Genomic DNA, 27,514 nt, shown 5'->3' with positions numbered 1-27,514 from the left:
TAAGCCCCTCCTCCATGACAAGAAGTGATTCTGTCATATAGTAAGTGTTTATGTGTCGTTTGATTGAAGATAATCTCAGAAGAGAAGGCAACTAGCAGCTGGGGGACCAGGAAAAGACATGTGGAAAAAGGTGTAGTTTGAGCTATTTCTTGAAGGGAGCCAGATGGCGAAAGTGAGGAACTAGATAGCATTACAGATAGGGAGGGAACAAGAGCTAGAGACTGAATATCTTATTACAGGGGAAATGAAGTTCGATCAGAATTCATAAAGAGTGGTGAAATGAAAAGAAGGAAGTGGCCCGGTGAGGAAGAGCTTTAAATACCAAATAGGAAAGTTTTATATTTGATGAAGGCAATAGTTTTACTTGAGTTTATCTTCTTCTACAAGATCCTTCACTCTAGTCTTAGAGGGTCCTTCTCTTTGCCAGAACCTCCCAAATGTATGCTTGTTCCAATCCCATTGGTCTTCACCAGCAGATTCTTATCTTTCTGTCTAATAGATCCTTCCTTGTTGCCTAGAATCTGTCTTTTCCATTCTTAAAAAAAATTTCCTTTCCTTCTTAAAGTCCTTGAGAAAGTGTAGATATTTCCTCCACTTCATTTTTTTCTCACTTTTTAAATTCTCTGCAATATGACGTCTGTCCTAATTATTCTGTTCTAATTATTGCCTCTCCAAAATTACCAGTGATCTCTTAATTGCACCATCCAGTGGTCTTTACTCAATCCTTATCATTTTTGACCTGTCTAAAGCATTTTATGCTGTTGTTTTTTCTTCCTAGAGTTCTCTTTTCTCCCTAAGTTTTGGAGATTGATCTCTCCTAATTCTCCTCTTGTCTGTCTAACCACTCCTCTTCCAATCACTTTTATTTGTTCTTCATTCATGTCCAATAATGGAAGGTGAATAAACATTTATTACTATAAGCCAAGCACTGTACTTTACAAATATTACCTCATATTTCATGATAAAAATCACCCTTGGAGATGGGGGCTATTAATATCCCCATTTTACAGTTGAGAAAACTAAGGCAGAAAGAAGCTGTGACTTGACCAGAATTGCAGTTAGTATCTGAGATCCAGAGTTTTATGCACTTGTACCACTAAGTGTATTGCCAAAGTTCTACCCTGTTTCCTTTTCTATCATTATTTTGGTGATATCATCGATCAATATTTAGTAAGCACCTACTATATTCCAGACACACTAGGGATACAAAAAAAGGATCCTTCTGCCCCAGGAGCTCAGCAGGATTCAGTTTTCATTTCTATGCTAATGATTTCCAGATAGATAGATAATTATAGATATAGATGTGAAGCTATGGAAATATCTATAGTCTGTTCTTTTCAGCTCACTTTACCAGTTGCCTTGGAAATCTTATCCTGGATGTCTCTCATAAACATCTCAAAACTTATGATGTTCAAAACAGAAATAATTACCCAATCCCTCCAAGTTTTTCTCTTTTTCAAGCATCCCTATTACTGCCAATGGTGCCACCATCTTCCCCCCCTCACTCAGGCTTTCAATGTTGGTATTCTTACCATAGCAGCCACCTCACTGGTTTCAGTTGTTCCTAAAGGAGCTCTCCATTCCAAACTCAGCTGTTCCTAAGGTATCTTTCCCCTCGTTCTCAATAAACTCATATATCCATGCCAATTCATACTAAATCTGGTCATTTCTACTTGTCCAGCATCTTCCTTCTATGTCTCTTGTCTATTCATAGTTACCTTCATTTATGGCCTGCGTTATTGAAAAATAGCTATCCAATTGGTTTCCCTGGCTCAAATCTTTCTACTGCAATGTATCCTCATTTAGCTGTCAAAATGCTATTTTACTAAAGTATAGGTCTACTCTTGTCACATCTCTATTTAATATTTTCCAATTCAACCTTCTCAAATCACAGGTCTCAGAAACTGAAGTCTAGACAGGTAAAATGACTTCCCCAACTTCTTATGTGTAACTAAATATTAGAGATGAAATTTGAGTAAAGTCCTTAGACTTCCAAACTCCATCACTATTTCCACTATTCCCAAATCTGATTTTCTTCCACTTTCTCTTTAATTATACTACTACTTGAAATTTTATCCATCAACATTATTAAAAAACAAATCTGATCTCCCAAAATAGATCCCTGTCCTATAACAGTGACTTTACTACCAATACCACATTCTTGCCAAACAACAAATCTTTTTAAAAAATAAAAAAAAATTTTTAAAGGATAAAAAAGTACTGATTCTCAGGCATAGGGAAATGACCACCTTAAACCTTAAGGAATATTGGCAACTAAGTGAAATTCACTATTTAGTCTTCACCATTGTCATCATGATCTATAACTAATTTAATTGGCTGTAAATTTGTTGGTATGTTGCTTTCCTACACAATAATGAAATTTACATGAACAAATTTTGCTCTTGATAAAAATTAGAGAAATCATATTTTTGAAAAACAATATCATGTAAGGAAAATAAACCAACACTTTTATTTTGAAACTATGACTTTATTAGTCATGATAAAGTTGCTGAAGTATATATATATATAAATGTACTAACTAGATATCAAGAAGAGATTAACTAAAAAAAAAAAAAAGGCAGTGTGTTTGAACATAACTATAGCAACCATTGTGTCCTTCCATACTTTAAGAATCTGGCACCTTGTAGGGTTTAATCCATAACTACTCAACAAAAATATAAAACAAACATAGATTTATATCTCTGTAAGATCTCTTCATTTCTTTTGAATTGACAAACATTGAATGTACAACTTTAAATCATTACAGTAAAAGTGTATTACAAAATAGAAAACTGCCCCATAAAATAACCAAGAGTCTCAGTTCTTAATCTGTTATTTTACTTTAAAGAAAGATAACCAGGAACTAACTAGAAAGTTAATTTTGTGACTCTTAGCCTACCATAGAAAAGTATCTTAGAAACTCTCCCTCCCCAAATCTGGTCCTCAGTGTGGGCTAATAAAGTTTCAAGGAATACTCAAATTTGAACTTTCTAGAGGGCAAATGCAGAATAATCCCAGCCCTGTGACTAAAATTCATTCATCTGTGTACTTTATCTTTCTTAGATCCTCTTCAAACAGCAGCATTAATTTGTGAATTATCTTAATAGACATAAGAGATAACTAAATACCCAGAATTAATTGCTAACAATAAGTAAAGCCTATGTGGATTTGCCTAGCTTGTAGTGAGAATAAAAAGAAAACTCTAAATCATATGGTTCTTCAGTCATTAAATCAGATTTGAAAGATGAAATCTTTGCAGCCCACAAAGACGACAGCTGGTCTCTAAACTTGATGTAAATAAATCCACAATAATTAGCACTGTGACTTGCATAGAAGTGGTCAAATAAAATTTGAACAAATGAAACTTTTGATGTGTATATAATATTAAAACTCAATAATAGAAGACAAATCTCCTCAAGTGCTGATTGAAATAGAAAGGAAACCATTTCATCTTAATTGAAAGGTCCAAGATATAAAAGTCCCTAAATTTCAAATGAAATAAAAAATTTGAAGTCATAAATAATCCAACCATATCCTATACTCAGGCTACTTTAAAAGATCCCATTAAGTTTTCAGTGCTAAAAAAAGTCCCTCTAACATTTAACTTTATTTTATAATTTATTTGATTATCTTTTATCAACTTTTGTGAAAATGGATCAAAACATTATAGTCTTCTTACAAATCAATTAACAAACAAGTATATTGTCAAATAACAGAACATGGAAAGTATAAACAAAGCCATTTGAAGTATAAATTATGGGCAAAAAGGAAGTTGGAAATAGGCCACAAAATATAGGTTGGCATTATGGTGGGCTTTGAAGGCCAAACTAAGGAGTCTGAATTTTTTTCAGAAAGAGTTAGCTCACAACATTCCTTATCCTAGAATGGTTCCTTGACCCTATCCTTTTCTGATTCCCCAGATTTAAGGTTTTCCTTCCATGGAATTATCATCACATGGAGAGTCAGGAAGAAAAGACTTTTATTAAGTGCCTACTATATTCTAGGCATTGTGTTGAATGCTTTCACAAATATTATCTCATTTAATCCTCACAACAATACTAGGATGTATTATTATCCCCATTTTATATAGTTGAGGAAACTGAGGCAGACAGCTTGACTTGTCCAAGGTCATACAGCTAGAAAATGTCCAAAACTGGACTTGAACTTCTCTTTCTTACTCCAAATGTCTCATCTGTCTACTGTGCCACTAGTATCTCTTTTTACAACTACCATGTCCTATTGCATAATATGGAAATTTGTATATATATATTTTTTCTCCCATATTAGATTTTTTAACTCCTTCAAAAACAGGGACTGTCTTTTTTAATATTCCTCAGCATATAAACACAAAATTGATGCCTTATTCATTGAACAATGGCTACTTTCCGTTGTTATCAAGGACTTTGGGGGAGAATGGCTGACAAAAGGAAGTATGGAGAAGGAAGGGATTCAAAGATAAGGAGGAAAAAAGAGAAGGGGAGGTGGGAAGCACAGGGCATGCCCCCTAATCAGATTAGGGGCAGCTCCGACAGAGATATTTTTCCTGCAGAGAATCTCAGCAGACAACAGACACTGGGGAAAGAGAATATGATTAAAGAAGCTACCTACATAGCAATATTTTGTAGCTCCACCAGACTTCAGAATTTACACTTGATTGGGTAAGCCTGCTTTTAAAAATGGTAAGTGTTCATGTAAATGCATAAGGCTCGAGGGGGAGCCACAGTGCCCAGAGTGTAGCATCTTCCCAAGGTCCAGTCTGGCCTCAGATACTTACTGGGTGGGTGACCCTGGATAAGTCATTTCACCCTGCTTGCCTCAGTTTCTGCATCTGTAAATAATCTGGAGAAGGAAATGGCCAACTGTTCCAGTGCCTTTGTGAAGAAAGGAGAGTAGGGTACAACTGAACATCATAAGGTACACTCTCATTCCATTGTGGAAATGAGCTGGGTAATGAATTAAGATTTTTTTTTTTACTACAAATTACATATAAACAGTTCTCTATTCATTACTGGGTTTTCCTTGTAAACAGAGACAGCTAGCTGACACAGTGAATAAAGTGACCCGTAGTCAGGAAGACCTGACCTGTGCAAGACATTTAAACTTTTTGCCTCAGTTTCCTCCCTTGGAAAATGGGACTAAAAACAGCACTTACTTGGCAGAGTTGTGATTAGGATCAAATGAGATATTTATAAAGCGCTCAGAACATAGTAAGCCATATTTAAATTTATTTCATTTCTTTGTAGACTGAGGTGGAAATGAAAACTATAGTAACTTCATTAAGTAGTTCCTTTCTGGTTCTGGGATGGGAAAGAAAAATTGACAATCAGATGAGTTTTAAAATAATAAAGGGGAGGGCAGCCAGTTGGTGTAGTGGAGAGAGCACCAGCCCTGAAGTCAGGAGACCTGAGTTCAAATCTCATCTCAATCACTTAACACTTCCTAGCTGTGTGACCCTGGGCAAGTCACTTAACCCCAAGTGCCTTAGGAAAAAAATAATAATAATAGGGTCTTGAGGCTACCCACAGCCTCTGGGAGATTTGTGGAAAATGAGAGGATAAAAACTCCTGCTGTGTGATTAGAGAGAAAGGCTGCGTTTGAGTAATATTTAACTTTTAGATTCGACTGTGTCTGATGAATTGCAAGGAAGGCTTCGGTCACAGCCTACTGTAGGCCGGACGCGACGAGTCAATCGCCTTCCATTCCGGTCGTTATGGCAACCAGCGTCCTTGGTTACCGATTTCCCAGGAAATCCCACGGTTTCCTCAGTTATTTACTCAGAAAGAACCCTCCGATCCTGGGCTCCGCCGGGACGCGAGCACCCCGCACTGCCCGAAGGCTGGAAAAGGACGACTAGAAGTAGGGAGAGGCTACGGGTCAGCTGCGAGGTGGGCGCGTCCTGACCTATTTACAGACTCTCAGAACGGCACGCGAGCCTCGGGAGGCTACCGAGCGCCCCGAGATAACGCCGGCTCAGGGAAGGGAAAAGACAGTGGAGACGAAGGCAGAAGACCGGCCTGGCTTTGAGTCCTAACGGAGCACACTTTACCGACGAGGAAACCGGCCCAGAAGGCGAATCATACAGTAGGTGCCCAAAGGCATACAGGGAGCCAGCCTCGCAGGCGGAATTTGAACCCGAGCCCTCCGACCCCAAGCCTCCAGCACCCTCTTTCCGTAGGACCTCGGGCCGTGCCCCCCGCGCTCTTTTCCCGTCCGTAAGACGGAGGGAGGGGCCGGAGGGTACGTCCCCGGAGAAGGTCTCGGTAGTCCCGAAACGCACGTTCGTAGCCCTTCGAGGAGGGCAGGCAGTGTGGATTTCCTCCAAGCCCGGGAAAGTGTGCGCGCGCACGGCTGAACCCTGCGGCTCCGGACGCGGCTCGGACCCTAGCCACTCACATAGTAATCCTTGTACCAGTTCTCCAATTTGTCCTGCAAGGTCCGACAGCTTTCGTTGTTAACTAATCTTCTCAGGCTGTCCGCCATGGCTGTTCCCCGGGTTTTACAGGGATGTGGTGAGGTCACTTCGGGGAGGGCGGAGAGCAGGAAGGATGTTTTCTCCTTAAATGGGGGAGGAGGACCCTTAGAACCCAAAAGGCGCCTCCATTCTGTGCGCCGGGGTCCTCAGCACCTGCAAGCGCCCGACGCCAAGGAGTAGGGAAAGGGTAGAGGGGAGGGGAGGGGAGATGTTCCGCGGCCCTCCGGAGCCTGCATCCGCAGCCCCTTAGGGTGCCCCTCCTGGCGCTGCCCGGACCACTGGTGCATATTTATACCCGGGCGATTATTAAACAAACTTTGACGTTTGCTTTGCTCGGCTGTCAAGGACGCCGGCGCGAAAGGGAGGGCAGCTCTCAGTTGTAGCAACGCTCGCTCCGCCTTCCCTCCCTTCCCCTCTCCCCCGGCCCCTCCCCTCCCCCCTCCCCTCGGCCACTTTTGGATTCCTAGTGTAGAAGCCAGGAGGGGAAACTGTTCTGAAGGCTCCTATGATGCCGCTGCTGTCATGGCTGCTGTTAATGCTGTTGGTGCTGCTCCTGGTGCTGCTGCTTTCCGAAGGGGAGAGGGCGGAGCCGAGAGGACAAGAATACTGACACTGGTTCCGAATGTCCACGGCAGCCCACTTCGAAGCCCGGATCCGGCAGAACGGGGCGCAGAAGGACATGACTTGAGCCCTGCTGCAAAGGAGGGTCGCCTATACTTTACTAGAGCCACTAAAAGCTGAAGCACTGGAACAGAAGCCCAAGTCAGAAACTTTCAAGCCGAACTTTCCTCCACCCTAAATCCGGCCTCTCCTCCCCTATTTCAGGTTTTGGGTATTGGAAGAATGCACCATGGCCTTTACTAAGCACCAGAGATGCAAGTTGTATTTTGCAGCCTAGTCATTGGTTCAGCTCTTAAGAAGCATCTGAAAGCCACCATGTTAGGACCCCTTCTTCATCCCCTCTGCTTTAGGAGGAACACTTCCTTGAAGGGTAAGGGGGATGTGGAGAACCATAGAGACAGGGCTTTAAGGAGGAAAGAAAACGTTTTAAGCTGCAATACTAAATATGCTACCCTAGGAAGTACTAGGAGATACTTCTCCCAGAAGGTACTTCTCCCCTCCCCTCCCCCCAGAAGGTACTTCTTAACAGAAAACGTTTTCAAATCTGAGAAATCCTGACATGAAAACTTTGGCATGGAATTAAAGGAGAAAGCAGATGTTACTTCAAAATTTAATTCAAATCCCTCTTGAGGTCTCCCTCTTAGCAAATCCTCCCTCCAAATACTTAAACCAATGGAATGAGCAAGACTGTCAGTATTAATGGACTATGTCCCAAGAATCACCTCCCTGACTGATTTAGGCAAAGTTGTCAGTGACACAGGAAACCATCGTTGACCAAAAAGCTATAGCCTTACTTAAGTTTTCTCTTGCCTTGTTTTTTTGGGTGCAGATGGATGGCTTTGGGGTTTCCAAGATAAGCCCACGTGAAGAATACCTTCTCAGGTTTGGACAAGATTTTAATAGTATCAAAATTATCAAATAATGCCTCATTAATTCAGAATTTACTTAATTCAAAAGCTGTAGTAATTTAAGACAGGATTTTGGCATCATTTGTTTAAAAAGAATTTCCAAACAATAATGCAGCCAATTGTTTTAAGAAACAACCCTCAGCTCTTTAAATGGCATAACATTTTAATCTGATTGTTAACCCTGTTCCCCTGCTGAGTTAGTTAGTCTATTAATTTTGTTACTTTATGTACTTGAAAGTATTAAAAATCATTTATTGTCAAATATTTTATAATTCTGAATCTTCACTACTTTAGGCCCAAACAAAGTTTGTTTGAACTGGTGTGGTTCTACTGTAAGCAAACCCAAAGTATATTTCTTAATTTCTCTCTCTTCCTGATCTTTTTTGGTATAACACAAAGAACAGAATTATGTCCATATAAAATATATATATATATATGTACATATATATAATTAATATATACATATATATGTGCTGGGTTTCATACTACTTACTAGTTTTAATACAAATACACTTTTTGTAGAAGTAGAATGAAAGAAAATTAGAAAGGACCATAGAACCTTTTTTTTAAAGGAGAGCAAATAAGAATGTAAATTTGGTTTTTAAAAGTTTTATTTCCAATGCAACCAAAATTGACTTATTCACAGAAAAATTTAAATATTTGTAAATGTACAAGTAGCACTTCTCCCAAAAAAATTGTTTGAATTTTTTAAAAATATGCTTTCCTCCATTCCATTGTTTCACAATCTTGAAATCCTCATAAATATCAAAGTGAAATGTCTAATGCTATGATAAAGTTGAATGTCCTTTTCATTAAACTATTTTTCAGTCAAAATCTTAACATCCTCAGAAAAATAGTGAACTAAATTTCACTACATTTGCTTCATGATAAAAATCTAAAGATATGCTTTTTCTAATATTAATGTCTGAGCAGTTATTACCTATAGTCCTCAGCATATCCTTGTCAAAACAATTCAAGGGCATTCTAAAGAACTCTGGGATCTATTGCTTGACACAAGAGTGTAAAGGGCTGAAACTCTGAATAGGTGCACTGGAATCAGACAACAGAGCACTTAAGGCTAATTACCCATTGGACAATAACTATTAGCATATGCTTGGAAAAAAATGGCCCTCCTCACTATTCTGTGCTGGCTCAATTTTTTGGTGTAGGCAAATAATCATAGATTTGGGGGTGGAGTAAGACAAGCCAGAGTCACTTTGCAGGAGGATGAAGAGAAGGGAGTTCAGTGGAGAGCGTGTGGCAGTTTTGTCGATCCCCTTCAATTCTCTCCGTAAAGACCAAGGACTTTTGCTTATTCTGACTCTGACTGATTCTGAGGCCTCCGGGGAGCTAATCCAGACTTCACACAGGAGACACTGGCAAAAAATAGAATGGCATGCTCACATCAAAGAAGGCACTACACTCTATGAGGGAATTAGATTTGCAGTAACTCAAAAGAAATGGGAGATGGACAAAGTGAGAGACATCTCCACTCTAAATTTTCACATGGACTATTTGTGCCCAATCTGAGGTAGAGCCTTTCAAGTTCATATTGGTCTAATCAGCCACAGTAAGCCACACTATACCTTGACTCCAACATAGAAATACCATTTTGGATGGTCTTTGAGAAGAACACTCAGTATATGCTATCTTGTACATTTAATTGTCTATTTCTATTTTATTCTCAATTAGAGAACTTCTTCAGGCCAGGGTCCATGTTCTGTATTTAAATCATTTGGAATAGAGGATAAATGCTTTCTCAACACAGATGAAATATTCCGTATAAGTTCTGTTTAGATAATTTTGCTCCAATTCAGTAGTTTAAAAAAAAAAGATATTTGTGTCTTGGTATGGGGAGGAAGGTTCAATTCCATTTTGAAATAGATTGTGATTATTTGGGTGGAGAAAGAAGAGACTTTACAATTCCACAAATTATTATTCATCTTAGGTTCTGGATTGAGTAAATAAATACAAAACCTATTCCAATTCAAGATTGACAATTCAGTTACTGTGAAATCCTAGTTATAATGTTATCAGCCACTTGTATTTTCTAACTTAAAAAAAAAACACAGAAGAAGCGTACATATTCTGAACACCAATTATTCTATGTTGTTTAATGAGAAATTAATATTACAAACTTTGTATAAACAAGAAGATACTTCCCATCTTATTGTAACCCACCCTGTAACAAAACTCAAGATCCAGAAATACCTAAATACTTAAAACATGTAAAATCCAAACATATCCTTACACCACTTAGTTTTTACACAAATGAATGTACTGCTGAATCAGGATGAACAATATTTTAGGAATATGAAATAAATATAAGATCCAGGACAGTTCCACATATCTAAAGATATCTTGTATACCAGTACTGATGAATCCAAGCAAAGTTTAAACTTGAGTATGAATACAACCAAGACTTTGGAATCCACATTGTTTTTAGCTCAATTAAAGCTTTTTTAACTGAAGGTAATTTGACCAGTTTTTCATGTCCTACTTTTGAAGTGAGATTAGTCAAACCACATTTCTTATTGATCTCTCAGAAAATATTTAGATATACACACATATATGTATATGTATATATATATATAAACATGTGTGACTCACAAGTCACGTATAAAGTTGAAAGTTAAAATTAAGAAATCATTTCAAATAAAGAAAATATAGTATACCCCAGAGCTGTCAAATGCATTATCAAGAACCAGTTTAAAATGTAATTGGGAAATTAACAAAATAAAAAACAATAAAACATAATGTCAATATGAGGTTTCCAAATCAGTATGCTTCACCCAGGGATTTTTATGTGTAGTTTGGTGGCCCTGTTTCTATTTGACACCACTGGTCTGCACAACTGACAAGAGAATGAAAAGAATATGATTGGTTATCTTACCTCTGATGTCGTAATCCTGGTAGAAAAAAAGTTAGAAAAGATGGCATTCAGTTTTTTGTTTTTTGGTTTTTTTTTTTTTTTTTGATTTTCCAATGTCATAATCCCAACATTTAGCAGTGAACAGGTTCTTTCCCCTGTAGAACAATTGAACAGCCTTAGTGTACCATTTCAGCACATATAAATATGGCATAATTACAATGGCTCATGTTACTAAAAAAAAAGATCCAGTCTATAATCTTTTAAGGGCCAAAATTGCATGGTTCACTGCACAGCGTACTGACCTCTAGGACTCGGGAGAGCAGTCCGCGCACTACTATGCCATTCTGTGATTTGGAGTAAGTCGTCACCTCTTAGACCTTAATCTCTTTCTTTATCTGTAAAACGGACTTAGTCCAAATGGTAAAGTCCCTTCTAGTTCTGTGATAAGCCCCCTGCTGCCCAAGAGTATTTTCACCCTCGCATCTGAAATTCCCCCCTCAAGGTGAAATTAACAAGCAAAGAGCTCTGAAATTGAGAGGTTAAGGAGGCAGGAAAGGAGGTCAGGACATCAAACTGTCAGAAGCAGGTCAGAACTGAGCCCGAGTCTGGTATCTGGAGGATCAGGGACAAGACAAAGGTCTGAAAACTCGGAAATCGAATAGAAATGGAAAGAGGAGGCCCGGCCTCGGACTGGTCAGAATGAAATCCGAAATCGAGGCTGACCCTCATCTTAGGGAGAGACGCACGCAGCTGTGTTACACGGGCCTCGCGGCTGGCAAAGACCTAGAGCAGCCGACGTTCGCGCCGTGCGTGCTTACTGCCCTTCTCACTTTGTAAAGGAGGGCCACGAGATGACAAGTGCAGCTGGAAGTGGTTTGGTTTGGTTTTTTTCCCCTCAAAATTTGGTCAAACTCCCTCCTCTCCCCTGAGAAAACAGGCGTTCAGGGTCAGAACCTGGGTATCGGCCGAGCCAGGATTCAAACTGCGACTTCAAAGTTCTTCCTAGACCTTGAAATGGGCTACTTCTTCACGCTTCTTTTTCTGCATCTGCCTCCCGGGATGGATCTCTGGGGGAGGGGGAGGGGGATATATTCAAATAGAAGCAAAGGAGATATAAAAGATATTTGAGGAGCCCTTTGGGGGCTGATAAGGGGTGGGAAGGGGATATAAAACCAGAAGGCATCAGTGATTTAAGAGCCGTGGGGACTGATAAGGGGAGGAGGAGGAATATATTTGGAAACGAAGGGTAAGATGTAAAAGCAAAAGGTGCTTTTTTTTGTTTTTGTTTTTTGGTGGTTTTTTAGGAGCCAGGGACTGATACGGAGTAGGGAGAGGAGTTTATATTCGGAAGCAAAGGAAATAGAGCAAAAAGATGGAAGGAGAGGGAAGATGGGTTGAACTTGAATGTTCGTGTAGGATCCACATCGAGTCACTGGAAGGAGGGAAGGGAAAGGGAAAAAATTTGAATTCAAAATCTGACGAAATGAATGCTAGAAATTCTCTTTACTGGTAACTGAGGAGGGCGCGGGGGGGGGGGGGGCGGGGGGCGCGTTCTCATCCTCGTCAGGTCTTCCCCGGGTTCAGCATCCCCAAGGTTAACCATGGGGGCGGGAGGCTGAGTTAGGAGGGGTCTCGCTCACCGCACCCCCGCGCCTGGAAGGGGGGTTCCTCACTGGCTGGCTAGGTGAGAGGCTTCCTCAGAATCCCCCACTCCCCGCCATAACCGGCCCCAGGACCCCCTCTTCACGGCGCCTGCCTCGAAGGCTCCCAGGCCACCCGGGATGTGGAGGGACGGCCGAGGTTGTCTTTCCCACCTCAGGCATGGACCTAACGGTTTCTCCACACACTGTGGGCCCAACCTGCCACCACCCAAGCGCAGCGGGGCGGGGGAGGGAGGGGGGTCTTCGCACACGCGCAGCTCGCGCTCTTGCGGCCAGGGCGCAGGCGCGGGCACGGGGACACGGGCGCAGGCGCCGGGGCGCGAGGTGGGGGGCGGCGGGGGCTGAGGGCGCTGCCTCGGGCGGCCAGGGGAGCCGGAGCGGGAACATGGCTGCGACGGCGACGGCGGCTGCGGTAACCGAGCAGGTCAGTCCTGGAGCTAGGGGTGTGTGGAGGCGGCCTTCCCCGGAGCCGTTCCCCAGATCGGGAAGGGGGCGGGGGCTGACTTCATTTTTCCAGAAGGACAGGGGTCCCCTCCCCCACCTGCCGCGCGCCCTCCCCTTCGGGTCTGAGACAAAACCCGCCTGGAGCCCTCGGGGGAGCCGCTGTCACCCCGCGGGGCCTCGCGAAGAGAGGGAGGGGCGAGCGGGCCCGGGGTCTGACTGCGGCTGGGAGGGGAGCGCTTGCTGGCGAGGAGCTTGTAAATAGTACTCGCCCCCGGGAGGCGCCGTCCCGAGACCCAGCCGTGCCTGTCATCCTCGGTGGCCAGCAGCTGCTCCCGGGTGTCCGCGCGTCCCGGCCGCCCCCTGTCCTCAGGCCTAATCCCGGCTGTAACGGGATCCTCCCGGGCCAGAAATAGAGCCCCGGAGCTCCCGACGTGCGGCTCGGGGCCCTTAAGTCCTCCGAGAAGAGGGACATGTCTTGTTAACTTGTACCTTCCCGCGGGGGCCTGCAGGAATCTGCAAAGGGGCTTACAGACTCCCCACTCTTCTGTTTTTTTAGTCTCCCCCTTTTCCCCTTTTTTTTTTAAAGCCTCCCGCCCTTTTTTTCTTTAAAAAAAAAAAGTGATTAGTTCAGAAAAATGTAATTTTTGTATTGTTGAAAAATGCAGAAATTCTGATTGATCCCAGTTCATATAAAAGTCACACTAATCTTTAATCTGTTCCTAAAGAATTTTAAGTACTAATACACTGTTTCACTTGATCTCCTGAGCTCCCAAGGATGCAGTTATCTCTAAGCAAATGTTTGTTAGGCTCGTTTGGAGGGCCCCAACTTCTGTGCTAATCCGCAGTTTCATCTCCCGTTGTACGTCCCGTGTGGATGGCCCGTAGACATCTTGTTTCCTGGTAAATTTATTTTTAATGCACGATACTTTATGAATCTTGTTGGGAGAGAAGTCGGAGCAAAAGGGAAGACCGTGGGAGAGATTAAAAAACACAAAAAAGCGGACACAGCAGGTGCTGATTTAGTCTCCTTAGTTCTTTTTCCGGACGCAAACAGCATTTTCTGTCCAAAGTCTGTTGGGATTGCTTTGGATCACTGACCCACTGATTAAAGAACCAAGTCTTTCATAGTTATTAAAGTTGTATTAAAACTCAGGCCCATACTTGAAATCGTTCTCTTTTCCTTTAAATCTTGGTCTCTTCCTAACTCCCCTATTACTGTTGAGACCATTGTCTTCCGAGGCACTCAAACTAAACCTAGTGGTCATCTTGAATTCCTCCTCCTCCTCACCCGCCCTTACCCAATTTTTTGGTGAGTTCTGTTGATTCCATCTAAAGAGTATCTCTTGTATATGCCCCCTTCTGTCCTCCAACACTACCAATATAATGGCGCAAACACTTGCTGGGGTCTCCCCGTCCCAAGTTTCCTCACTAAGGGGCATTCTCCTCTTGGTTCTCACCCTCCTCATCAGTAAACTCTAGGGGTTCCCTATTATTTCTTCTTTTGTGTCCAAAGTCTTTCAGATCCTTACCGCTTCTTGTCTTCCCCCGCTTCTTATACCTTACTCCCCGTTCCATATTCTGGGACCCGGTGATCATTAGCTTCCTTTACTCTTCCTTAAATATGCTTCTTCAGCTTTGAACTCCAAGCTTCCATGTTTGCATGTTTGTTTAACTTATGTAGAACCCTTCTTCTCATCTCCATCCCATGGCTTTCTTCAAGTCTCATCTTGAAGCCTTTTGTTTTTACTTTAGTTTTTCCTAGCCATGCTTCCCCATCACAGTCAGTCCAGAGATATATGACTTCCGTGGCTTTCAGAGCTTCCAGTTACACAAAGTTAAAGGGGTAACTTATGGTGCTGAGGACTGGGATACAAAAAAATGGAAAGAAAAAATAGCCTGTGTCCTTGAGGGAACAGTCTAATGAAGATGACCTAAACTATTTGCAAACATGATAGGTAAGGGATAAATTATAGAGATTATTACCTCAAAGGAGAGATTAATATGGTTAGGAAGGGACTGGTGAAGGTTTTGTGCAAAGTTAAGACGTTAAGGTGAAATTGGAAGGAAGCCAAGAGGTTAAGCTGAGAAGGGGCAAAGTCCCAGGCATGGCAAATAGACCTCAGAATCTAGGGAAGAAGTATCATTGATGTAATGGCAAGAATAGCATATAAAGAAGAATGAAAGTAAAGGAAGAGTTCAGGTTATGAAGGATTTTAAAGACAAAGCATTATATATTTGATTCTAGAAATAATAGGGAGCCAGTAGAGTTTGTGGAGGGGAGGGTGACTGCTGAGTGGAGAAAGTACTTAGTTTATACTCTTTTTTTTTTTTTTTTTTTTTTTTTTTTTTTTTTTTTGAGGCTAGGGTTAAGTGACTTGCCCAGGGTCACACAGCTAGGAAGTGTTAAGTGTCTGAGACCAGATTTGAACTCGGGTCCTCCTGAATTCAAGGCTGGTGTTCTATCCACTGCACCACCTAGCTGCCCCGGAGAAATTATATAAATCGTCTACACTTGAAAATCCCCCCTCCCTGAAAAAGAGGGAGATTCATTCCATCTTCTGTTCTCTGGGGCCAAGATGATGATTACACTTGCTCAGTATTTGACTTTGTTTTAGTGTTCTTTAATTCTTTAAACAGGTATTTTTAATTTAATCTAGTTAATTTAGTTGGTTTATATGCAGTATTTCGATTCAGTCTTTTACAATTTATGACAATTCATAGAAATATTTTTATATATTCCTGAATTCCTAATATTGCTGTTTCTTTTATTATATTTACATGCCACAATTTATTTAATCTTTAATCAAAGAGCACCCACTTTTTTGCTACCTCAAAAAATACTGTGACATATTTTTACCTGTTTTCCTGTTTGATCTTCCCCCCCCCCCCCCCCCCCGGGCTGGGGTTAAGTGACTTGCCCAGGGTCACACAGCTAGGACATTAAGTGTCTGAGACCAGATTTGAACTCAGGTCCTCCTGACTTCAGAGCTGGTGCTCTATCCACTGCACCACCTAGCTGCCCCTTCCTGTTTGATCTTAAATCTTCATGCTGATTTTCTCTCAGACATGAAAGAGTGTGTAATAAACTGTCACGCCCCCTTTGAGTATCGGTCTTTTGGTTTTGGCTGGACCCCAGTTCTTGCTCCACTCTGCTTCTTTCTCAACATAAGTTGACCTTTTCCTTAGCTTCCCCAATCTCTTGAGTCCTAGAGAACAGCAAGTCTGACTTGGCTCCCTCAGTTTGCTTCCTGGTTTCTTTAGCACTCTTTCCCCTCATACTGGGAAGCCTGGATTTCATTTGAACATTCAGCTTCTCTTGTTGTTGGTTCTGTCACCAACTCGAAATCACTGTCAATCATCTAACATCAGTACCCATGTGAGCAGCATTGTGAGAGTAAGCTCCATAGCAGGGCTTCTTTGGTGGTCTTGGGGCCCTGAATTTTCAGAGGAAAAGAGTAAGTTTAAAGAGCCTTAGGAAAGGGCTTGCAAAGCCAATGCTTTAACTTGAACTTGAAGGGCCAGGAAGTGGAGCTGAGAAGACAAAGAAAGTGCTTAGAGTTCAGAAGTGAAGTGTCATGTTCAAGGAAAAACTAGGATCCATAGCACATGGAAGAGAGTAATGTGTGAAAAGCCTAGAAAGGAAGAGGCCCCGTTTCAAAGAACTTTAAAAGGGAGAATTTTGTGTTTCAATTCAACAAGTATTCATACTTACCTACAGTATGCCAGGCACTATATGCTGTTTTGGAAATACAAATTGAAAAATGAAAACAGGGTGAGCCCTCAAAGAGGTATATTCTGCAAGAACCTGATAACACTTGGATACATATTTTGCCTCTGACACTTATTAGCCTTATTACTTTGGACAAGTCACTTCACTCCAGATTTTTCAAGCAATTGCTTTAGCGTTTAATTATGATAAGTTTCTCTCACACCGATCTTTTTTATTTATAAAAGGTTAATGTACCACAAGGGCACATAAATACAAAGTCTTTTAATGAGAGTGAGGGAAATATGAACTTTTTTTAAGAACTAAGATAAACACTAGAATTTGGTCAGTAAGCTTTTAAAGTTGCCATTAGCCTTTCTTTTTTCTTTTCCAGAATTCATTTGTTTTGGGATTTAGTTTTTTGGACATTTTTTCCAGACCACTTTTATTCATCTTGGCTATATGTTTCTATTTTCATTGTTTATACACGTCTTTTAAAAATCTGAGCTTCCTAGAAAGCTTCTTGTGTGGCTACACTGGAATACTCCCTTTTTTCCTTCGTCATTTTTTTTTAACACAAATCTGTATGCTTATTAACTTGGTGGTGTTCTGCATTGTCTAGCAAAGTTCCAATGGTCCTGTAAAGAAGTCTATGCGGGAGAAGGCTGTTGAGAGAAGAAATGTTAATAAAGAACATAACAGTAACTTTAAAGCTGGATATATTCCAATTGATGAGGATCGACTCCATAAAACTGGCTTGAGGGGAAGAAAAGGCAATTTAGCCATCTGTGTGATAGTTCTCCTTTTTATCTTGGCTGTTATCAATTTAATTGTGAGTAAAACATATAGAATGTTTGATGTTTTCTTTATGTTTTCCATTATCAGCATATAAAGCATTCATTTGTTCATCTGGTTTGGGGTGACCTGAGTAGTTTCCTTAGTTTCTCCTAAGATAATTAAGGCTGAGGGAGCTTGGGTGGCATGCCCTTGTCACAAGGCTAGTAAGTTGTGTCAGTTAACTGGGATTTGAACTTAGGTCTTAGTATCATAGAGTCAGGAATAGAAAGGATTCATGAGGTTATTTAGCCCGCTTTAAAGACAAGGAAACTAAATTCAAAAGAGGTTGAAAGTCTTTTAGATAGGAAGCAGAGCTGAGTTTTGGGCTGAGTTCCTCCATTTCCAAATTGAGTCCACTTCCTTTTACTCTGGTTCCTGGTACAGTATTCTTTCCACACCATCTTATATCATTTCTGTAATAAATAAATATTCCTTGGGAAATTATTTGGTAAAAAGAGATTAAATATAATGGAACATTATTATACCATATGAAACAATGAATATGAACAATTCAAAAATATTTAGGAATATTTGTAGGAACTTATGGAGAGAAAAGAGAGAACCACCAAGAGCTCAGTATACACATTGACCACAGTAATGAACAATATAAACAAAAATAAATAAATATAAAAAGGCAGCTGAAGTAATTTTAAATACAATGACCAGTATTGGCTGCAGAAAACAAATAATGAAATGCATCTTCCTCTCCAGAGAGAGATGAAAAACTACCGATACAAAATGTTGTACCTATTGTCATATGTCATTTCTACATATTATATCCCTTACCTTTTTTCTTTTAGTATTAATACACACTTTTTTCCTATTCTAGTTCATTTAATATGTGTAGATTTCTTTGCTTCCTAATAATACTTCATATTTTTTCCAAATTTATTTCTATTATTTAAATGACATTTAAAAATATTTTATAAACCATATGTCATTTTTATGATTATAGCATTTGTACCCCATTTCTTTTAAAAAGTACATTTTTGTTGTTGTTGTTGTTTTTGCTGAGGCAAATTGGGGTTAGGTGATTTCCCCAGGATCACACAGCTAGGAAGTGTTAAGTGTCTGAGGCCAAATTTGAATTCAGATCCTCCTGAGTTCAAGGCTGGTGCTCTATCCACTGTACCAACTAGCTTCCCCTATTATTTCTTTTTAGGGGAAGATTTTTAGGATTCTTTTCTTAGTTAAGTCTGATGTTATGCTAAATGTAATGTTGAGTTTATCTTACTTTTTTAGATAACACTTGTTATCTGGGCTGTGATCCGAATTGGACCCAATGGTTGTGACAGTATGGAATTCCATGAGAGTGGTTTGCTGCGATTTAAACAAGTATCTGATATGGGAGTTATACACCCTCTTTATAAGAGCACAGTAGGAGGCAGACGTAATGAAAATTTGGTTATCACTGGCAATAACCAACCAGTAAGTTATCACATTAATTAAAGCAACAGTGGGAATGGGATATTAGAGCTAAGTTATTTATGAAAAAATGCATGCTCATTTTGATTACTAAACAGGGTGTGAGCATTAAGCCATTTCAACTCTTTGATCTGTGGAGGGGGTTATGAATAGTGTTGGAAGCCAAAAATGTTCTCTATAGGAAAACTATAAACATATTCATTTTTACCAGAAAGACTAATCCTTAATAAAGAAACATGATATTTTCTTTAAATTCCATAATTCTCTAACATTATTTAATGATTGTTCTTTCATATGGGGAGTTTCATATTCAAAAATTATTAAGTGTATACATTGTACTCATTCTCTACTTCAGGTAAAGGTGACTTCTTATATACCTTTCTGTCCAAAAAATTTCTATTCTGACATAATTTGTTATCTCATGGTTTCCTTTACAAAGCTTACGGGTACTATTAGGTGCCCCTACAAATATCTCTCCCCAATCCTAATGGTGAAGTACTATGTTATGTGTCTCGTGTTAAGAGTAGTCAATCCTGCTCCCTTCCCCACAGGGCAAGTATACAAGATATCCATTTATATCATATAGTGCAAAGTGAGAGCTGCAAAGACTCTCTTTAATCTACTAGGCATGTTTTAAAATATAATTCCATGGATTTTGTTTATGATATGTGTTGAAATTATATTCACCATAAAGTATGTTTCTAAAGATTGTTTTTCAGCAAGGAACAACGAAACTCAGTGTAGAAAAGAACAAAACTTCTATTACAAGTGACATTGGCATGCAGTTTTTTGACCCAAGGACTCAAAATATTTTATTCAGTACAGACTATGAAACCCACGAATTTCATTTGCCAAGTGGAGTAAAGAGTTTGAATGTACAGAAAGCATCTACTGAAAGGGTACGGATTTTAACTTTCCTTTTTATATGAATAACAGTGGTGAAATTATTATCCAATTCTTTAAATGGAAGTATGGTTTTTATGTAATTTAGCATTATATAAGGAAACGTAGTTTAATATAGAGAGAAAACTGGGTTATATTTCCTGTGGTAAATCACTTAATCTCTTTGTCTCTCAGTTTCCTCATTTTTAAAGTAGACAATTCATAATATATCTATCTTACAAAATGCCCAGGGACATTTTTTTCTATTGAAATAATTTATATGTCATAGTGTGGCTCTTGATAGTAATAATTCTTACACTTAATACATTTTGGGGGGGTTGTTTTATTTTCCAGATTACCAGTAATGCTACAAGTGATTTAAATATAAAGGTTGATGGGCGTGCCATTGTCCGTGGGAATGAAGGTGTATTCATTATGGGCAAAACCATTGAATTTCATGTGGGTGGCAATGTGGAATTAAAAGCTGTAAGTATATACTAAAAGAACTTAAAATTATTTCAGCATGAGAATTAAAAATAGAAAACTTCATTTCTTTTTTGCTATTGTTAAATTTCCAACTTTTAAAAAATCAAAAATAATTTGAAATTACTTATTCACAGTCACAGATTCCACAGCATAAGAAAACAAATAACAGATTCATAAAATATGTTTCTAGTTTCACTTCCATTATCAAGATGAATGGTTTTGTAAAAGGTACCTACCTTGAATCAAATACATCTACAGGAAATTAGAAATAGGTTTCAAAACTTACATTTCTCACCAGAACATATTTATTCACTGGTTCATTCAACTCTTAAGATTCCTAGTTTTCCCTGCACATGTGCTACTTTCTACCTGAGTCTTTTGGTGTTTTCCTCCATTACTGGTGCTTTTCTCCCATCCCATATTGTTTTGTATAGACTTAGACCTGCATGGGTTGTTTTCCCCCCAGTAGAATACAGGAAGTGTTTCATCTTTGCCTTTGTATCCTCAGTACTTTGCACAGGATCTCATAGAGAGTAAACAATAACTGTTTGCTCAATTCTTGATTGAGCCAGCCTTCATTAAGGTTGTCCAGGGATTGTGATGGGAGAACAAATGAAATAGTCCCTATCCTTGAGAGATTTACATTCTACTGATGGGGGGAAAGACCCACTTAATAACTAGCACAAAGTAAAAAGGAAGCAATTTCATGGGGGAGAATGCCAAGAATTAGGGGGATCAGGAAAGACCTTATATAGAAGGTAGACTTGAGCTAAGTAAGCCTTGTGGGAGATTCAGGTGGAAGTGAGAAGACTTTGTATTCTAGTATAGAGAGAAAACTGGTACAAAGATTTGGAGACAAGAGAGAAGGGTATTTTATATTAGCAGTAGTGAATTCTTTGTTAAGCAGCCATTGCATTAATTAATTATTGATGATTAGGTGCAGTAATGTTTTTGAATATATGTATTACATGTATTGTGCATGTGTAGTGTTAAAAAAGAAACAGTAAGATCATATCAGTCTTAAAATTAAAAAAAAAAGAAGAAGAAGAAGAACAATATTATAGCTAAAGGAAAGAACAGCAGGTTCTTCCTTGGGCAAAAAAGGATCAGCTCATGATGACATAGAGCTGGAAGGTAATCCAGATATCATTTAGTCTAATCCTTTTGTTTGGCAGATGGGAAAACTCAATCTCAGGAAAGTTAAGTAACTTGTCCACAATGATCCATGAAGGATCTGGGGCAGAATTTGAGTTCTAAGCTTTGACTGCTGAGCCAGTCCCTTTTCTATTATACCATATTGATGGCTGAAGTTTTTCTGTTGTGTACAAAGGAAATTTAAAAAAAGGATAATTTTATGGGACATTTGGTCATCTTGTAATATTCATACTAAGTATTTGCAAAAAGAGCACTGTGGAAAGTAATTGAAGAATATTCACCAGCATCTGCTATAGAGGATGAAAAGGTAGATAAATCTCTGCAAAGAACTCTATAGGGTTCATTTGGATCTTTCCAATTAAGTTGACATCTACTCGGATACTTGATGAAATGATGGTTTCTTTTTTTATATTAATAATTATTAAATTAAGACCAGGATTTTTTCAGAAACCTGTAGGTCCTTCAATGTCTGAAGGACAGTGTAACAAAAAGATTATCCAGATCCCTGGGATACATGCCAGTAATTTCACTTGGAAGTTTAACTAATGTAAAATAGTCATCACAACAAAGAAGCAAAAAGGTCATCTTACAATATTGTTGTTACTGTGGGCAGTGTTCTCCTGGTTCGCTCACTTCATGGGTTTTTCTGAAATTAATCTCCTTGTCATTTCTTATAGCACAATAATATTCCATTACATTCAAATACCACAACTTGTTCAGTCAGAGCACCTTGGCACATACTTGTCTTAACCTGTCAAGAAAATAAGGCATCCAAGAGCAATGCCAATTTAGAATGTGAACACATTTGTAAAATCTTTTAGAAGACAATGGTTGAAAATCATAAGTAGTATTGACTCATAGTCCAATTTCTGGATTATAGTGCTTAGTAAATGGCTTTATCTATAGCAAAGATAAGTAGCTGTGGATAAAACAGGTTTAAAGAAATCTTGGTAAGAAGATAAGGGGAAAACAAAGACATGACTTAGACCTAAGGCTTAAGCAAATTAGGAAAGTAAGGAATAGTGTCAGATTTACTGAGAAGGGAAAAATGTATGACCAAATGAGATAGGCAGCATTTATTATATTAAATTTAAAAGGTTTTACACAAATAAAACCAGTGCAACCAAGAAAAGCATAAAGCTGTAGGGGAGTTTTTTTTTTTTTTAGAAAATATATCTGATAAAGGCCTCATTTCTCAAATATATTGAGAATTGAGGCACATTTGCAAGAATATAAGTCATCCAGGTTGCAGATGCTGTCTCTTGGAAAGATTAGTTGTCCAGTTTTCCATTCTGTTCCTGGCTCCTTAAACATCTCTGAATCCCCCGGCCTCTCCATTTTTAAAAATGGAAATAACAACTTTGCTAATTTTAGCTTTGACGTATATTAGCCCTTTAAAGGGACAGGTGACAACCATAGATGTGAAAGCACATATTTTAATAATGGGAATAACAGTGAATAACTTGAAATTCATAAGATACTCCTTAGAGAACATAAAAGTTTTAAGAGATTGAACTGACCACTAGGTGGCAGAATTAGTATGGAGTTTGAAAATCACTGTTGCCTCACTTGTTCTAAGATTAAACTAAAGAAATCTGATTTGTGAAGCTGCAATAACATACATTTAAAAAACCATTATTCAATGGCTCTCCTTTGGAGAGCCAGCCCCAGAATGAGGATGCTACTATAAGAATGGCTACTTCAGCCTGAAAGACAGAATTTCCCAATGCCCCAGGCAAGTCTGGAGGCCAGAAATTGGAGAACAGTTACCAGTCTGCTTTTAGTAAAGGGAGTTTCGTAACTGAGAGTTCTCTAAATCAATAAAATCACATTTGGGCCAACATGTGTATACATCTAACTGCTAAGAGCAGCAAGAAATGGATGTTTTCTTGCTAATATTTTGGAGCATGCGTATTTCTTTTTTTGTTTAAATACAACAAAGATTAATAGAGTAAGAAAGAATTTATCAAATATTTATCTTAGACTTATGTTACAAGATTTATCTTATTGCCACAAAAGAAAGAAATTCTCTCTTTTCTGATGAAGATTCTCCAGTCACAAGAATGGTACTAAGAAAGAGTTAAAAGCTCAAATGAGTACCTCTTTCAGGTCCAAAATATTAATTGTGGTCAAAATTACATTCATGATAAAACAGAATGAATGAGACATAGGACTACTATATACTTTTAAAAGAGTAGCAGAATCTTTCTGAAACCCTGTTGTAAAAAATTAACATTATGCTTAGTTTTTATAACAGGTTATATCCAAAATAATTTTAACATATGTTACATCATCATGTTCACATCATAATGTAATACTCCAGTGTGGTACCACCGAAAAAATCATCCTAAAATACATGCATCAGAAAGTTTGGGGATCAGTGGGTGGGAAAAAAATTTGGTCTGTACCAAATTTGTTTGGAATATTGATATTAAATATATAAAACTGATGTGAATCCTATATGTAATGATGACAAAACTATAGAAATTAAATCATTCTTTTGACAGAGAAGAAAAACCTGTTTCCTCATGTTATTAATCAAAATCGTTGCACTAGTTTGTAGTCTGTAGCATTTTTAGTAATATATTTTAGTAATGGTAGCATGGCTGAGAGGCAACTGTAGGTTCTTTGCTCAAAACCACAAAGAGCAGAGTTCCAGTATGGCCTCTACATGTACTGGTCTCGTGACTCTGGAAGTCATTTATACCCTCTTGGAGTTCTAAATGCTGAACTGCATTGTAGAAAAGATTTTCTTCAAGCAGGGAGTTCCCTGTACCAGTGAAGTCACAGGTCCATTCCTTTCTTGTATGGTGACTTGGTATGCATGAGACCTTAGAAATGACAATGAACTGCATTTCATCTTTTAATCCTCAGTAGATGTTTGTCTGCTTTATAAGTCTATCACAGTCAGGAGAATTCTAGGGCAGCACTAGTGGTTGAAAAACAAAACTTTTGCACATCAAACTTAAAGTTAGGATAGAAGACTTCTAATTGAATTTGAACTCATTTGTCTTTCCCCTTTTTTGTTATTGTTGTAGTAGATTGCATTTATTAACTATTGTTCTCACTACTGCTGTTGGCAATAAATGAACCATATTTTTATTCTCTTAGGAACATAGCATCATCCTGAATGGATCTGTGATGGTCAGCACTTCTCGCCTACCAAGTTCTTCTTTTGGAGATCAGTTAAATAATGGTGACTGGGTGCGCTACAAGCTCTGCATGTGTGCAGACGGAACTCTGTTCAAAGTACAAGTGACAGGCCAAAATATGGGCTGCCAGATCTCAGACAATCCTTGTGGAAACACACATTAGATGAGCTGGAGAGAGGGAGGAAGTCATCAGTGTGTTTATACTTGTCTTTACTTTTTTTTTTAAAGTGCATGCATGCAAGCCATTGTTTTTACAGAGTTTATGATAATGCATTGTAGTTATCTTAACGGCCTAGCATTAATAGATCTCTTAAATAATCTCTAAATTTAAAATATTCTGAATGAAAATAGCCAGAACCTTAAAATTTTCCATTCAATTACACCGTGCTGAGTATCAGACAAATCTATTTTTAAAATATTATGAGAAATGAATAAAATCAAAATGAAACATTTCAAGAAATGTTTTTTAAATATCATTTCTTGTCCACAGAACAAAGGGCTGGTTTAGCTGTTAGACTCAATTTAAGTAAGTTTTTGATAATTATGAGGACTGACCACTCATTAAATTATTAAAAAGTTATATAATCTGTATATAAATATATTTTTAAATCTGGAAAAATTAAAATTTTACTTATAGACTATATGTGATTTGGGCTTCTAAGAATAATGACTTTGAAATTTCATACTGAATTAGTCATGGGCCAGAGTCTGTCTTGACATGCCAGTTAGATCAAAGGAATTTTAAACACATGTGATAAAGTAATAAGAAAACAAAAACCTAGTTAGGAGTCCTGAAGAAAATATTTTGTGATGCCATATTTTTACTTAAAGTACTGTTGAGTATAACTATACTATGACATAATACTAATAATCATTCAGTGTTTGATTCTGGTAGTAGTGCATGAATAATATAAGCAAACATTTTGATATCTAATCTGAAGCTCTAAGATGGTATTTGGTCTTCAAAAGACCAATTCAAACTAACCTTTAAGGCTTTGTGTGTGTGGTTTTTAAGAAAATAAAAGTTATTTGCCTAAATAGAACAGAAGATATAGTAAATACATTTCAAGTCAGTCAAGAAAACTTGACTTTGACATCGCCAAATTTAAAAATCAGAATTTAAAAAAAAAACAAAAAGCTGGTTCCAAAGCATTGTACTAAAATAAGCCCTATACAATTGTTTTCCATACTAGAGAATAACAAATAATTTCAGATTGGCAAAATTGGATTACAGTCCCCATTCTTAACATCCTCTTCTACTCCCCCTTCTACCAACAAGTTAATTGTTTTTAACACATTTCTTATTTGTACTATTATATATATATATATATATATATATATATATATATATATATATATATATATATATATATATATATATATATATGTAGGCCAAACAAGCCCCTTGAAGGGGCCTTTAAAGGGAATTATTGGCCTGTTAAACAGCAGTCAGTAATAAACCACAGACTCCACCTGTTTCTTTTTTTATCCAGGAAACTTAAGTAAATTTAAGCTTACATAGTGTTTTAATCTAGCAAGTTTTTTTTTTAATGATTTCTAATACCGTGTAGATAAGGAAGTCTAAAAAATCCAGTATTTGATAGTGTTACTGTTGTCAGTGTAAATAACTTTAAAACAAAGTACATATCAAAACCTAAACATTAGCTTGGGTTCACTAAATGTAATTGAAGTAACCATTGTTTCCTTTCCTAATCCTGAAAGTTTGCACTTTAAATATCTAAAACTGAATTGTGGCCTCTGTTTATTAATGCAGCTGTTTTTCTGGGACTTTGTCCTTCCATATATACTCCACTTGGAAATCTCATTATATTCAGATTCCCCCAACTATTCTTTTTAGTTATATGCTTTATTTAGATCTATTTAAATAAGTATCTTATCTAAACGGTATAAGTTTACTATATTATATTGTTATTAAGTAATCACACATGATCTGTTGTAATTCTTTTTGAAATTTTGTCATTTGTTTTTTGGTTTATTTACATATGTGTATCTGTACATATATGTGTGTATACATGCTCACCCCCATCCCAAGTGCTTTGATTAGATAGGATTCTTTGGGGCAGTTTAAAGGAGAGCATTCTAAAGTAGGTGGTCCCTGCTTTTTGCTGCAGTGCATTTGTGTAAACCACAAAAAAAAGTAAAAGGGGATTAGGGCATGTTCATAGAGCTTTGATTACATAGAAGTTGGACGTTACTCTCTCTTACCACTAGATGATGCTTGACTGTGTTCCTGAAAACCAGGTTCATGCCATCCTAGAGTTAGGGGTGGAAGGGACGCCCACAAAGGGACACCCAGGCCCTTGTTCAGCTTGAAGAGCTTCAGAGAAGGGGAATCACCTACCTCCAGAGGCAGTCCTTTTTACTTGGGGGTATGGCTTTTCTCACTAAAGACATTTTCCTTAGATTTAGTCTAGAACTTCCTCTTCTAGGATGAGTCAAGTTCTGAAACCCAGGACTGGCTCCAGCACTTTTTAGAAAAAGCAGTTTGTAGAAAAACTGTGTTGTACTGGAAAGAGCCCTGGATTGGGAGTCAGAATCCGGCTTTAAGCCCCAGGTCTTGGATGCATCCCACCTCTGAGCCTCATCATAAAGTGAGGGATTTCTCCAGATAGCAGTTAAGAACTTTTTGCTCTAAATCTGTGGTACTATAGAAAACATGAACTTCCTATGTATAATTTGCTGGTCTACACATTTTAAAATATGTATTTGTATTATTTCATTATAGTTTGTGTAATGATAGTAATTATTGTTGCCCATTGGTAATTAAATTAATTTTAGGAGGTGAGAGTTCAGTGGTGCTAAATATGACACTAAAGAGACCATTGTACCTTTGAAATGCTGATAATTTGTAATGTTTCAAAGATGTTGGTGT

At 38.4% G+C, this 27,514-nt stretch overlaps 2 protein-coding genes across 39 annotated transcripts in view; one reads left to right on the top strand and one right to left on the bottom strand.

Annotated features, from left to right (window-relative positions):
* The window catches only part of SPATA18 (spermatogenesis associated 18), a 69,215-nt gene extending 62,464 nt beyond the window's left edge, over positions 1 to 6,751 (bottom strand). For 21 of the 35 annotated variants that reach the window (XR_012483673.1, XR_012483674.1, XR_012483671.1 and 18 more), the window contains exon 1: positions 6,394 to 6,737. Coding sequence is in view for 7 of the 35 variants with exons in the window: in XM_074276580.1 (XP_074132681.1) it covers positions 6,394 to 6,480 (87 nt within the window). In the remaining 28 variants the exon portion in view is untranslated. Of the gene's footprint in view, positions 1 to 6,393 lie in introns of all 35 variants that reach the window. The other 14 variants (XR_012483687.1, XR_012483685.1, XR_012483681.1 and 11 more) reach the window with 3 other exon arrangements.
* Positions 6,752 to 6,823: 72 nt separating this feature from the next.
* On the top strand, positions 6,824 to 25,758 carry SGCB (sarcoglycan beta). 4 transcript variants are annotated; one of them, XM_074276594.1, is made up of 7 exons: positions 6,827 to 7,463; positions 7,923 to 7,975; positions 17,307 to 17,516; positions 18,764 to 18,949; positions 19,654 to 19,845; positions 20,183 to 20,314; positions 24,581 to 25,758. In XM_074276594.1, exons 3-7 carry the CDS (start codon positions 17,337 to 17,339, stop codon positions 24,782 to 24,784), a joined length of 894 nt encoding a protein of 297 aa, XP_074132695.1. In that variant the 5' UTR covers positions 6,827 to 7,463; positions 7,923 to 7,975; positions 17,307 to 17,336; the 3' UTR covers positions 24,785 to 25,758. The 4 variants fall into 4 exon arrangements, with proteins under 4 accessions (XP_074132696.1, XP_074132695.1, XP_074132694.1 ...); XM_074276595.1 differs by lacking the exon at positions 17,307 to 17,516 and having other exon boundaries at positions 6,824 to 7,463; XM_074276593.1 differs by lacking the exons at positions 6,827 to 7,463; positions 7,923 to 7,975 and adding an exon at positions 12,842 to 12,958.
* Positions 25,759 to 27,514: the final 1,756 nt, after the last annotated feature.

This window comes from Sminthopsis crassicaudata, chromosome 6 (assembly GCF_048593235.1).
Source record: "Sminthopsis crassicaudata isolate SCR6 chromosome 6, ASM4859323v1, whole genome shotgun sequence".
Classification (NCBI taxonomy): domain Eukaryota; kingdom Metazoa; phylum Chordata; class Mammalia; order Dasyuromorphia; family Dasyuridae; genus Sminthopsis; species Sminthopsis crassicaudata.
The sequence above is the reverse complement of the archived record's forward strand: the minus strand, read 5'-3'. Positions and strand labels throughout refer to the sequence as shown.